Genomic DNA, 12,605 nt, shown 5'->3' on the forward strand with positions numbered 1-12,605 from the left:
GAATGCCTTCTATGTGTATTCAGTCAGCTTCCTGCCTCCTTCACTATTTTTAGCCATAGGCCCTGATACATTCTCTGTCCTATTAGTCATTCATTGAGTACTAGTCAAGAAAGCAGCTCTGAAAATGTTGACTTTGGCTCAGGGAAGATGGAGCTGGCTGAGTATGGGAGTGTTTCTAAATTTACCCTGAGCTGGTTATTAATGGAGTTCCTAAATAGAACTGCTGAAGCAAAGCTGGGTGAGAGAGGACAGGTTCCGCATAATCAAGAATAACGTGTGCTCATTGCTCATTCGTGTATTCATTCACTCATTCATTCATTTGTTTTCAAGTATTTCTTAGTGCCTTATTTATGTCTGAGTATAGGCAAGACATGCTACAGATATTAGCATGGTTTTACTCTCTCTCTCTCTCTCAAGTATTTTTTCCTATAGGGCATGCATGCTCGCCAGAAAAACAGAGAGAAACAGAGAAACAGAAAGCGAGAAATCCCCCTCCACCGGGGAGGATGGCCACACGCAATCTCTTTTCCTCCATTCTCTCCTCGATACTTGGGCATGCACACATGGGCCCAGTGTGAGTTTAAACCACAGGACTCAAACACAGTCGACTACATGGGAGTCCAGTGACATAACCATTACACCAATTGCTGGCCCTGGTTTTAGACTCTGAAAACTTCCATGAAGCAGGCACAGGGAGGCCCCTTGTACAGATGTGGGCTGGTGCTCAGAGAGGAGCAAAGTTCACACCTGGTCTCTCCAGCCTCAATATGACAACTCGGCAATGATCCAAGCTGCACAGTCATTAGCAGGTTCTGGCGAAGCATATGGTTATCATAATCAGGCATAATCTCAGAACATACAAAATTATCTCAGATTGGGGTCAGGCCTACTGATTAAGGGACCTAGATCCCACATGGCTGACCATGGTTCAAATCCTGGCAGCTCAGAATTATCTCAGGCTCATGCGAAGCTAATTTGACCACCCATATTTATTTGCTCACTCATTTATTCCACAAGCACATGACTGCCTACCGTGTGCCAGGCCCTGTGAGGGGTAATGGAGGGGAAGGTGCTGTGTTGAGTGTATTGAAGTGCAAGACCATGCAATGTGGCTTTCTCTGCAAAGTACCACACCAAAAGAGCTTCCTTCCTCTGCCCTCTACTGCAAGGGGGCAGAGGTCAGAAACAGAGGGAGGGAAGCAATGTTTGCAGAGCATCTGTTGTGTGTTGGGCTCTATAAAATCCTTGACAAGCATTGTCCCGTAGCAACCAGGAAGAAGAGGGAGTGCTTATTTCTGTTTTGCAGATAAGGTAACGGACCAGCAATATCACAGATTTGACCCAGCTGTAGTAACCCTCCCTGGATGCTGCTCCTGGGCAGGCTGAGGTCATATGAGGGATCTGGGTTTGAGTCCTGGCTCACCCTAGAAAGTAGGGCATGGTGTCTTAAGTCTGTGGTCCCAGTTGCTCAGGAGGCTGAGGTAGGAGGATCTTGATATAGGCAGACCCTGTTTAAAACGAAAAAGAGACCGAGAGAAAGGACATAAGCAATACCTCAAGGTAACAGGATATAAAAGTATCTGTGATTTCTATTGTAGAGAGTCATAGGCTCTGAGGACATTACTGGGACTTGTTACCTACATTCATAAATGAAAGAAGGGATAACTTTTAGTTAAAGGTTAATAAGTTAAAGATGTCATTTTTTTCCCTATTCAAGCTTGTAGTCCCTGAAGTTCTATCTATGTGTGTGTGTGTGTGTGTGTGTGTGTGTGCATGTGTATGTATGTGTGCAGCGGAGGGTGCACGCGTGTGTGTACGTGTGTGTGTGTGTGTGTGGCGGAGGTGGTGGTGAATGCCAGGTTAAGAGTGTCAGGTTTATGTCACTTACGTTGTTCTGTTCTCTTTGAGGAAAATTTGATAAGAATTCATCTGTAAAAATCACTATTTGGGACAGCAGGGGGTGAGGGTGTTAAGGCAGCTGAATTCCACATGGCCAGCTGAGCAGTTCAAGTCACCAACCCAGCAGCTTAAAAAACACATTGGGTGCATGTGTGTCAGCACCTGGAATTCCAAGAGGAGAATTGAGGGGAAGGAAACGTGGTGTGGCCATTCCCCATGAGGGGTGATTTCTCACTTTCCCTTTCTCTCTCTCTATCTGTCTCTTTCCAGCAACTGCACACACCCTCTAACAAAACAACACAAACAACAATCACAATCTGGGCACTGTGGGATAGTATGCAGGAAAGTCAGGAAGTTCTTGACGCTCCACTTAGGCACATGAGGAAACAAGTTCAGAAGTTAAAAAGCCTGCCCAGGGTATATTGGCTACTAAACTGTGGATTAAGATTTGAGCCACACCCTGTCCAATTCCAAGCTGCTGAGAGAGATTTAGCACTGTGGGTGCTCTGTCCCCATCATCTTTCAAGGAGAGTATGTGAATCTTTATGGAGGGATGGGAAATTACAAGAGCCTACACTGAAGGAGGAAAATTGTTCACTTTTGCTTATTTTGTAGCCAAAAGCTGGGTCTCTTGGATCGGGTTCGCCTTTCTAATCCTCGTGGTAGCAATACTAAAGGAAAGCTATTTACCCCTCTGAATGTAGATGCCATAGAAGAAAGTCCTTCTAAAGAGCCAAAGCCTGTTGGCTTAAACAATAAAGAGCGTTTCCGCACCGCCTTCCGCATGAAAGCCTACGCTTTCTGGCAGAGTTCTGAAGGTAACGCCTATCTTCTCCCTCCTCTGTCTCCATGTCTCCCTCTCCCCTGCCCCTCCTTCCTTACCGCTCCTCTCTCCTACGATGAACTCGAGTTCATCAAGTAGCCCTTTCCATTCTCTCCCTCACCCACCAGTGTGTTTCACCTTTTCTGTGTTCCTTGGTCTGGTGGCCTCTGTGATATATTTCTGTGACTCACAGGAGACTCCCAAGTGATCTGTTGTCCCGGACCAGGACCACCACAGTTCATCTGGACAGACCCCTCCAGAAGCCATGGACATGTCCCCAAGACTTCTAAGAGTGGGCATGACAGAGGTCAACCTGAAGAATAGAGAGGGATAGGGAGACAGCCCTCAGTGCCTCCCGGGGTTGGGAGAAGGTGTCAGAAAACACCTTCAAAAGTTGTAGAAATAGGACCAGCCACGTGGCCTGGTGGTTAAGGGAGCCATATTTCAGATGGCTAACCAAGCCCAGCAGCTTAAAAAGCACACCAGACATGCATGCCTGTGTGCTCAGAATTCCAACAGAATGGAGAAATGGAGAAGAGATTGCAGCATGGCCATGCCTCATCGGGGAGTGCTTTCTCCTCTCTCTCTGTCTCTCTGGAGATTGTACTCCCTCTGGCAATTTAAAAAAGAAAGAAAGAAAGAAAGAGAGAGAAAGACAGAGAAAAGAAAGGAAGGAAGGAAGAAGATAGAAGAAAGAAAGAAAGAAAGAAGGAAAGAAAGAAAGAAAGAAGAAAGAAAGAAGGAAAGAAAGAAAGAAAGAAGAAAGAAAGAAGGAAAGAAAGAAAGAAAGAAGAAAGAAAGAAGGAAAGAAAGAAAGAAAGAAGAAAGAAAGAAGGAAAGAAAGAAAGAAAGAAGAAAGAAAGAAGGAAAGAAAGAAAGAAAGAAGAAAGAAAGAAGGAAAGAAAGAAAGAAAGAAGAAAGAAAGAAGGAAAGAAAGAAAGAAAGAAGAAAGAAAGAAGGAAAGAAAGAAAGAAAGAAGAAAGAAAGAAGGAAAGAAAGAAAGAAAGAAGAAAGAAAGAAAGAAAGAAGAAAGAAAGAAACCTTCATGCACCCCTTTCACTTAGAAAAAGAGCAGGAAGACACATATCCTCAGCCCTTCATCCTCATTGTATTACTCAGTCCTCTCCAAGACCTCTGAGGTGTGCAAGGCTCAGAAAGTGACCTCTCCAAGGTCACCAGGATAGAGACTGACAGAACAAGAATCCACCCCAGGTCTGCCCAGCTGTGAGGCTCACATACGCCTTTCATATCCTCCATGGCATCCCTCCCAGGCTTCTCACCTCCAACCCTGACTTATGAATAATAGAATAGGGATGCCAAGAAAGGCTAAGTGGTGCCACGACAAGAGAACTGGTTTCCCAAGGCAGGAATAAAGATGGGAGGCCCAGGAAAATGCTCAACAGTCGGGTCTGAGCCTCTCCAGCTGCTGTAACTGCCACTGACCCGTGTGTCTCCCTGACAGACGCTGGGACAGGTGACCCCATGGCAGAAGACAGGGGGTACGGAAATGACTTCCTCATGGAAGAGATGATCCCCACCCTGAAGGCCGCCATCCGAGCAGTTAGGTAAGCCTCCCCATCTCCGCCATACACCTTCCCAGGTCCAGGCTCACCTTCCAAGGGACATGGCTCTTAATGTTCTTGAGAACTCTGGGGAGAGGGTGGGAACCCTCTCCACAGAGGACGTAAATATGCATGGGAGATGCTGTCTCAAGAGAAATGATTCCTGTGTCAGCAGGTCATTGTGGGTGACTCCTGCTTGCCTTGTAAAAATGCCCCACAGGGGCCAGTCAGTGGCATGGTGGTCAAGGCAGCTGGATCTTACATAACAGTTAGAGTCCCAGATATGAAAAATATACTGGCATGTGTTCAAGCATACCCAAAATCCCCAAAGGAGAAATGTATGAGTGGGGATTGTGGCATGACCATCCCCCAATTAGGGAGGGTTCTTTTTTATTTCCCCCCCTTTCTGCCTCTCTATGGTGAATCCATGCATCCTCCACAAATTTTTTTTTTTTTTTACAAAAGCCCCACAGTCCTCTCGACAGTTTTCAACTCTCGTGCTCTTCTCTGGCATTAGCTGCCATTTATTTTGAAGAATGTCAGGGTGAGTGGTGTATTGTAAAGGGAGTTTTTTTCCCTTTACAGTCTTCAGACTCAAATAGCTTTTCTTCTGCCTATTTCATCTATATAGTTCCTTTTAACTGGCATTTATTTTAATTGCCAGAGTGTGCATGTGCTTACACCTGAAAGGAGAGGGGAGACATCCCCTAGTGGGCCATGGTCCACCACAATTCCATCTCTTCTATTTCTCCATCCTAATTAGCATTGTTAATAAGAGAGTAGATTATAGATTGCTTTTGTCTGTATTTGAGACCATAATCTACTACTCTATTTCTATTTTGCTTTAGAATTGTTCAGGAAAATTTTTAAAATATGCTACTATTCAGAGAAATTTTATTAGGACATGGGCATGTAAGCACTTCCTAAAAGTGGTAGGACATTCTATATTCAAGATGCCATATTCTCCAAAAACTGCTTATGATATTTTCCATCCAAGAGATCAGGAAGCTCAAGGGCATTGTAGTGCATGGACCTCAGCACAGTGTGTGATCCGGTTTCTCAAGAAACTTTGTTAGACAGAAACACAACTGCCTAGATTCGTGACTGGCTGAATGATGATATTGAAGTCAGTTAATGAACTTGTGTCAAACTAGGGATCGGTCTCTGCTGGGATACTCTACGGTCTTGTTTATACCCTTTCTTTTTCTTTTTTCTTTTTTTCTTATAGAGTTCGTGTACTAGCCAGAGAGAAAGACAGAATACAGAGAGAGAGGAAAAAAAAAAAAAAGGAAAGTGAGACGGCATCCCCTACAGGGGGATGGCCATGCTGCAATCCCTTCTCCTCCCTTCTCCTCTTGGGACTTTGGTCACACACGCACATATGCCCAGCATGATTTTCAAGCCACTGGGTCTGGAACTTGAACCATGGAGTTGGCCATGTGGGACCATGCTACTTTAACCTCCATAGCACTGTTGGACTGTCTTTTCTTATTCAACATTTTTATCGGTGTCTTAATTCAGGAGCCAGGAAATTTTTTTTCTCTTAAGGGCCAGATAGTTGATATTTTAGACTTTGTGGTCCGCAGGTCTCCGTTCCAAGTATTCAGCTCTGCCGTTATAGCAATGAAGCAGCAGTAAACAGGACATACTGGGTTGTCGGAAAGGTCAAGACGCATGTTTGCAGAGAAAACATAGAAAAAATACATTATGCTTTTCCAATAACCCAATACATTAGTAGGCATGGCTGAATTTCAATGTCTTTCCTTTCAAAAACAGTCAGAGGGAACCAGTAGTTAGAGTAATGGCTATGTCGCTGGACTCCCACGTAGTCGACTGTGGTCTGCGTCCTGGACCCGGTGGCTTAGAACTCACGCCGGGTGCGTGTGCGTGCGTACCCAAGATCCCAAGAGGAGAATGGAGGAGAAGGGATTGCGGCATGACCATCCCACCTGGGGGGTGATTTTTCGCTTTCTGTCTCTATGTATCTCTCTGTCTATCTGGCGAGCGCATGCGCCCTATAGCGAAAATCTCTAAAAAAATAAAAACAGTCAGAGAGCTAGATTTTGCCTGTGAGCTGTAATCGCTGCCTCCTGCCTTAGATAAGGCTATGTAGAGGGAAGGCTTATAAAATGACATAAAGCTTACACACAGCAAGTGAATAGCATGCTGTAATCAATATGCCAAAATAGTGTTTGGAAGCTGGAGATGGGGGTTAAGACAAACAGACTGAACTTTGAAGAGGCCACAAAAGAGAGACCTTCACAAGTAGGAGATAGAGGGCCTAGGGTGGGCTGTGGTCCACTGACACTATGATTAGGGGTTTTGATTGACACTGTGCTCAGCAGGACTTGACCTCAAGATGGAGTTCAAGGGGGACTTTATTTTATTTAAGAGATTTTTTTGCTATAGAGCACATGTGGTCACCAGAGACCTGGTGTGAGATTTAAGCCACCAGGTCCAGGACTTGAACCACAATCAGTTATTTGGAAGTCCAGCAACATGACCATTATGGCATCTGCTGGTCCCCAAGGGGGACATTATTGATTCCCAGAGAGATGGGGGTGAGGACTTGATTCATTTATCATTTCTGGGTGCTCTACTTTTTAAGGAACCTGAGAAAGCTCAGTGGATAGAAACTAGCTTTTGTAGAAGCTCATAAAGAAAGGAACTTAAGAGACTATTGAGGATGAGATGTATCAGCTGTCCCCAGAGAGCAGAGTGGCAGTGCTTAAAAGACAGTCCATGCCAGCACACAAACATGAGTTCGAGCGCCAGCTCCAACATCATTAGCCAGATGGCCCTAGGAAGAGGTGGAAGTTCATTGAGCCACAGCTGCATCAACTAAGAATTGATCTATTAGCAGAATTGTCCATAAAATGCTAAATTCAGTGTCTGGCATGTAGTGAATACTTAATAAATGTTAGCTTGAATTGTTTCTATATTTTCTTGTCCAAATGACTGAAGGAGGTAGGTCTATAAAGAGGTACCAGCCAACCCAACTCTGTGTGGTTTCAAAGGATAGAACCAGAACCAAGAGCTGGAAGTTCTCCCATGAAGACATTTTCTCTTTGGTTCTCCTCTACCCTCCTGTGCCTGAGTTTGCTAACCTGGAATCATGGTTTCCTTCACTCTTTGTGTACAACGTGCCCATGCCTCTACTTTGCCTTGTAGAATTCTGCAATTCCGTCTCTATAAAAAAAAATTCAAGGAGACATTGAGGCCTTACGACGTAAAGGATGTGATTGAGCAGTATTCTGCAGGACATCTGGACATGCTTTCCAGGATAAAGTACCTTCAGACAAGGTAAGCTGTCACATCTGGAAGGACTAACTCTCCCATTGCACAGGGATCGAAGCCACTTGTACCTTAGTGTTTAATCCAGAACATGTTGGAGGAATTTTAAGAATAAAAATATTCGGGACCAGCAGTTAGCATAATGGCTATGTCACTGGACTCCCATGTAGTCAACCACAGTTTGCGTCCCAGACCTGGTGGCTTAAACTCACACTGGGCACATGTGCGCACATGCCCAAGATCCTAAGAGGAGAATGGAGGAGAAGGGATTGCGGTGTGGCCATCCCCCCCTGGGGGGTGATTTCTCGTTTTCTGTCTGTCTGTCTCTCTCTGTCTGTCTGGTGAGCACACATGCCCTATAGCAAAAACCTCTCCAATAAAAAAAGAATAAACATATTTATTTTTATCAAGCATTGTAGATGTTAAAGCCAACCACACCAGATCGAACAAGCTGCAAAGGGTCTCTAGGACATGGTGGTGGCCAAAGTCAGCCCGCTGCTTAGGCCTGGAGAAGGTGTATGTTCTAGCAAAACACCAACTTGGCCTAGCATAGTGATAGACGCACTGTCAGTGCTCAACACCTGCTGGACCAATGTAAGTAAGTTATGAATTCTGAGCATTTATGCCCAGCTAATAATAGCCATCATTTTATTAGAACCCGGGTGTTCTATGTATAGTTCCTTATAAACCCAGAAGGGATGGTATCCTAGTGCCATTTTTTTCTATGAGGAAACCGAAATCAAAAGGACAAACAACTTACCCAAAATGATCTAGCTGGTAAGGAGCAGACCTGGGACTCAAACCAGGTCTGTTCTGTTAGAAAGTTTTTATTTTCCAACACACATTACTTGCTTAACTATAAGATAGTGGTTAAGGAAAGAATGGTATCTGTCATTAAAATGCTATGCAACCATAAAACATTGCTTAGAAGAAATTTATGATGGTTTTTTTTTGGTATTTTTTTCTAATATTACATTTAATCACATATATCTTTACAGTGTACATTTCTTTTTTCCAGCATGAATACCATGATGTATATCAGTCAAGACAAAAATATTACTAGCCACATAATCAATATCAAATAGCTTTTCATTTTTTCAGATTATTTTTATTATTATTTATTCTCACTATTTTTTTAAATATTCAACTACTATACATCATTTGACTTGTAAAAAGAATTTATCTAATATGAATAATGGATTTATTTTTAATGATGTGGTTTAGGGGTAAGTATGTATTATATAATTACTAATAACACACTATAATTATATATACACATACTTAACACATAACTGCCCACTGGATCTTATGGTGACATTAACAAATATATATGTATGTACATATGATTACAAAAATGTCGTTAGTGAGAAGCAGATATGGCTTATTACCTGTTGGTGATGACATGTATAGTATTCTCAACTGGATTGGTCTGAGAAGTATTTCATGATGGGTAAAGTCTTTTTACAAGCAAAATGAGAAATAGTGATTGACTGTTTTAAAAAATAATTAGAATAATAATAATAATGATTGGGAAAAAACATAGAAAAGATATTGAATGATGAAGCGGGGAGATCAATGTTTCTGTATTGACTGACATGCATGGCATTCCCTTTTGAAAAAGCAATGTAATACACTGTAAAGTTATATGTAACCCAATGTAATATAAAGAAGATTATGATGATAATAATAATTTAAAAAGAAAGAAAGAAAGAAAGAAAGAAAGAAAGAAAAGAAAAGAAAAGAAAAGAAAAGAAAAGAAAAGAAAAGAAAAGAAAAGAAAAGAAAAGAAAAGAAAAGAAAAGAAGAAAGAAAAAAAGAAAAGAAAAGAAAAGAAAAGAAAAGAAAAGAAAAGAAAAGAAAAGAAAAGAAAAGAAAAGAAAATGCATGCACCTATGCTTATTTAGAAATACACATGATACATACATATGGTCCCATGTAGGGGACCTAGAGAAAAGGACTAGAACTTCTCCCAAGAGATTTCAGAGACAATGCTGATATAATGAGTAAGCCCATGTTGACTTGTTTTTCAACAGTTTCAATTTATTGAATGTTTAATAAATTGTAAAAATATAATTTTCATGCCAGCAGGTGGCATAATGGTTAAGGCACTGGATCTCATGTAGCCAACTGCCCAGTTTGGGTTCCAGACTCAGTGGCTTGAAAATTATGCCAGGCACATGTGCATGCTTGCCCAGAATCCTGAGAAGAGAATAAAGAAGGGATTGCCTTGTGACTATGCCCTCCAGAGGATGATTTCTCACTGTCCCCCTCTCTCCATCTCTGTCTCTCTTCAACAAGTGCATGCACCCTATGCCAAAAATGTATATGTGTGTGTGTGTGTGTGTGTGTGTGTGTGTGTGATTTTCAAAAGAATTAAACACTGAAAATCTTAAGGGATCAGTTTGATGCCTAGAATCACAGAACCAGCAGCAGTTAGGAAACTGAAATCCTGTTCATAGCTCATTTGATGATGTGTGTGAGATTTCCAATTGACACAAGTCTTCTGTGGGCTTTAGTTTCCTCTTCTGAACCTTTCCTCATGGGAGTGTCCTCAGAGTAAATGGGAACATCCCCCTGAACAGATCAGAAGTTACTGATGCTGGCAAGTCAAGGTTTGCCTATTGGCCACCTTGCTTTATGTCTAAGTGGGATATTGACTTTCTCTAGCATAGTAGCATGCACACAGTCAGTGCTGATACATGTGAATAAATTGATAGGCAAACAAATTCTGAACCTAACATGCCGTTACTTATGCAAGTATGACTCTCTGAGAGGCAGAGAGGGAACAAAAATATCTACCTATCTTAATGAGCATATAGTGGATCATGACACTGTCATCACAGTTTTCGTGGTGGGCCAGCAAGAAAGGAATGGTGATTTATTATATGGCAGTGCCAACTGAGAGGCCCTGGGTTTCCAGAGAGGAGACAGAGGGACCCATGGCTATTTCTGGACTCATAATCTTAATGGCCCTGGTCCTGTGATGAGCCTTCAAGCTTGCTCTACCTCCTGCCTCTGTGCCAGTCCTATAGTGTCCTAGGGAACATTTTTCTCCTGGTAGTCCCATCACAGATGGGAAGCTACTGCCTCCTGCAGAAATGGAAGTGGGGTTTGGAGCTAGAGTCGTATTTATTCCTTTAATGGCCAGAGACGCTTGCAGAGCAGCAGTGATCCGCAAGCTAAACATGGGGTCTAGGATTTGGCAGTAAAAAGTCCCTAGCTAGACATTTTGGGGAGGGATAAGCAAGCTGGAAGATAAGAGGCTTATAGTTCACATGTCACATTTCCTATAAGAAGTAACAGGACAGAGCCCTCACCTGTCCCAGTGGTTTGTCTGCCTTCCTCTCCTCTGGGGTGGGAAGAAGCTTTCAGTATCACCATTTACAATAAACTAAGGTTGTAAGCTCTCTCCCTCTCTCTTTTTTTTTCTCTGCGTGTCTCTCTCTCTCTCTCTCTCTTTGCTTCTCTCATCTATTCCAAATCCCTATCTGATTTAAAAGGGAATGGAATCATTCTTTTTCCCACTTCAAACAAAGCTCTGTGATTTAATCCTCCTTTATTTGTTTCTTTCAGAATAGATATGATTTTCACCCCGGGGCCTCCATCCACTCCGAAACATAAGAAGTCTCAGAAAGGGACAGCATTCACCTACCCTTCCCAGCAGTCTCCCAGGTGGGGCTTGTGAGCACGGAGTGACAGATGATGTGGTGTAAAGCCCGTGAGCATCCCCACATTCAAATCTCAGCTGGGGTCCTTTACGTGGGTGAACGAGGTACTCCTCTAAATAAACGAAGTGAAAGAGTTTGAAGACTGTTACTGTCTGTGGCCATTTAAAAGTTTTGTACAAAAGACTTCCTGCCCCTCTTTGCTCTTTTCTATGGCTTTTAAAAATGAATATAAGCAAGGACCAGCAGATGGCGGAACAGTTACATTGCCGGACTCCCATGTAATTCACTGCAGTTCAAGGCCAGACCCAGGGGCTTAAAACTCACACCAGGTGCATGTGCATGCATGCTCAAGATTCCAAGAGGAGAATGGTGGAAAAGGGTTTGCAATGTGACCATTCCCCTGAGGAGTGATTTCTCACTTTCTGTCTCTTTCGCTGTCTCTGCAGTGAGCGCACCTGTCCTATGGCAAAAATCTCTCTTAAAAAAAAAAAAAAGGAAAAGAAAAGAACCTCACCAATTTCCTTGCTATGAAACAAGAGGAGACTTCTAAGTTTTATTGAGACAGGAAGAATACCTCACATTAGCATCCTCACTTAGACAGTTAGACCTTTCCTGCTTAATCATCCTGTGTTGACTGATACCCCTCCCAACACAAAGCCAGGGAGGCCAGTGTGATCTCAGAGATCTGACAACATTACAATGCAGAGAGCTTTGTCCTGTAGGAAAGCAGCTCTCTCCCTCCAAATAGTTTTAAAAGTTTAAATTAAGGAGGTGCCCTTTAGAAAACCCACTGTCTGAATTTACATCTCTTTATTCCCAAATGTCTGCAACATGCTAACAAATAAATGGGAAGTAAGGCTTAGAAATATCATACACCTGCTTCTGGGACCAGCAGTTAGCGTAATGGCTATGTCGCTGAACTCCCATGTAGTCGACAGCGGTTTGTGTCCTGGACCCGGTGGCTTAAAACACACCGGGCGCATGTGCATGCGTGCCCAAGATCCCGAGAGGAGAATGGAGGAGAAGGGATTGTGGCATGGCCATCCCCCCTGGGGGATGATTTCTGGCTTTCTATCTCTCTGTCTCTCTCTGTCTGTCTGGCGAGCGCACGTGCCCTATAGCAAAAACCTCTCCCCCCCGCCCAAAAAAAAGAAGTAAAAAAAAAAAAAGAAATATCATACACCTGCTTCTTATAAAAGAAACAGGAAAATAAGCTTCTGATAAAGAGCAGCTTATCTTCAGCTTCAGGCTTAAGTGAGACCTTGGGGACCTGGGCTACACATGGAGGTGATTATTATTCTGTTCTAATTTTAAGAATGAGAGTCCTGTGCTTCCAGACGGTCCAATTTTTCAAGAAAA

At 42.9% G+C, this 12,605-nt stretch overlaps 1 protein-coding gene across 1 annotated transcript in view; it reads left to right on the forward strand.

The window, feature by feature from the left end:
* KCNQ3 (potassium voltage-gated channel subfamily Q member 3) overlaps nucleotides 1–12,605 on the forward strand; it is a 115,882-nt gene that overhangs the window by 94,813 nt on the left and 8,464 nt on the right. Inside the window, exons 11-14 of the mRNA XM_027774586.1 lie at nucleotides 2,515–2,717; nucleotides 4,185–4,287; nucleotides 7,456–7,587; nucleotides 11,152–11,250. Of these exons, the coding sequence (XP_027630387.1) occupies nucleotides 2,515–2,717; nucleotides 4,185–4,287; nucleotides 7,456–7,587; nucleotides 11,152–11,250 (537 nt within the window). The remainder of the gene's footprint in view (nucleotides 1–2,514; nucleotides 2,718–4,184; nucleotides 4,288–7,455; nucleotides 7,588–11,151; nucleotides 11,251–12,605) is intronic.

This window comes from Tupaia chinensis, unplaced genomic scaffold, assembly GCF_000334495.1.
Source record: "Tupaia chinensis unplaced genomic scaffold, TupChi_1.0 Scaffold000459_1, whole genome shotgun sequence".
Classification (NCBI taxonomy): domain Eukaryota; kingdom Metazoa; phylum Chordata; class Mammalia; order Scandentia; family Tupaiidae; genus Tupaia; species Tupaia belangeri.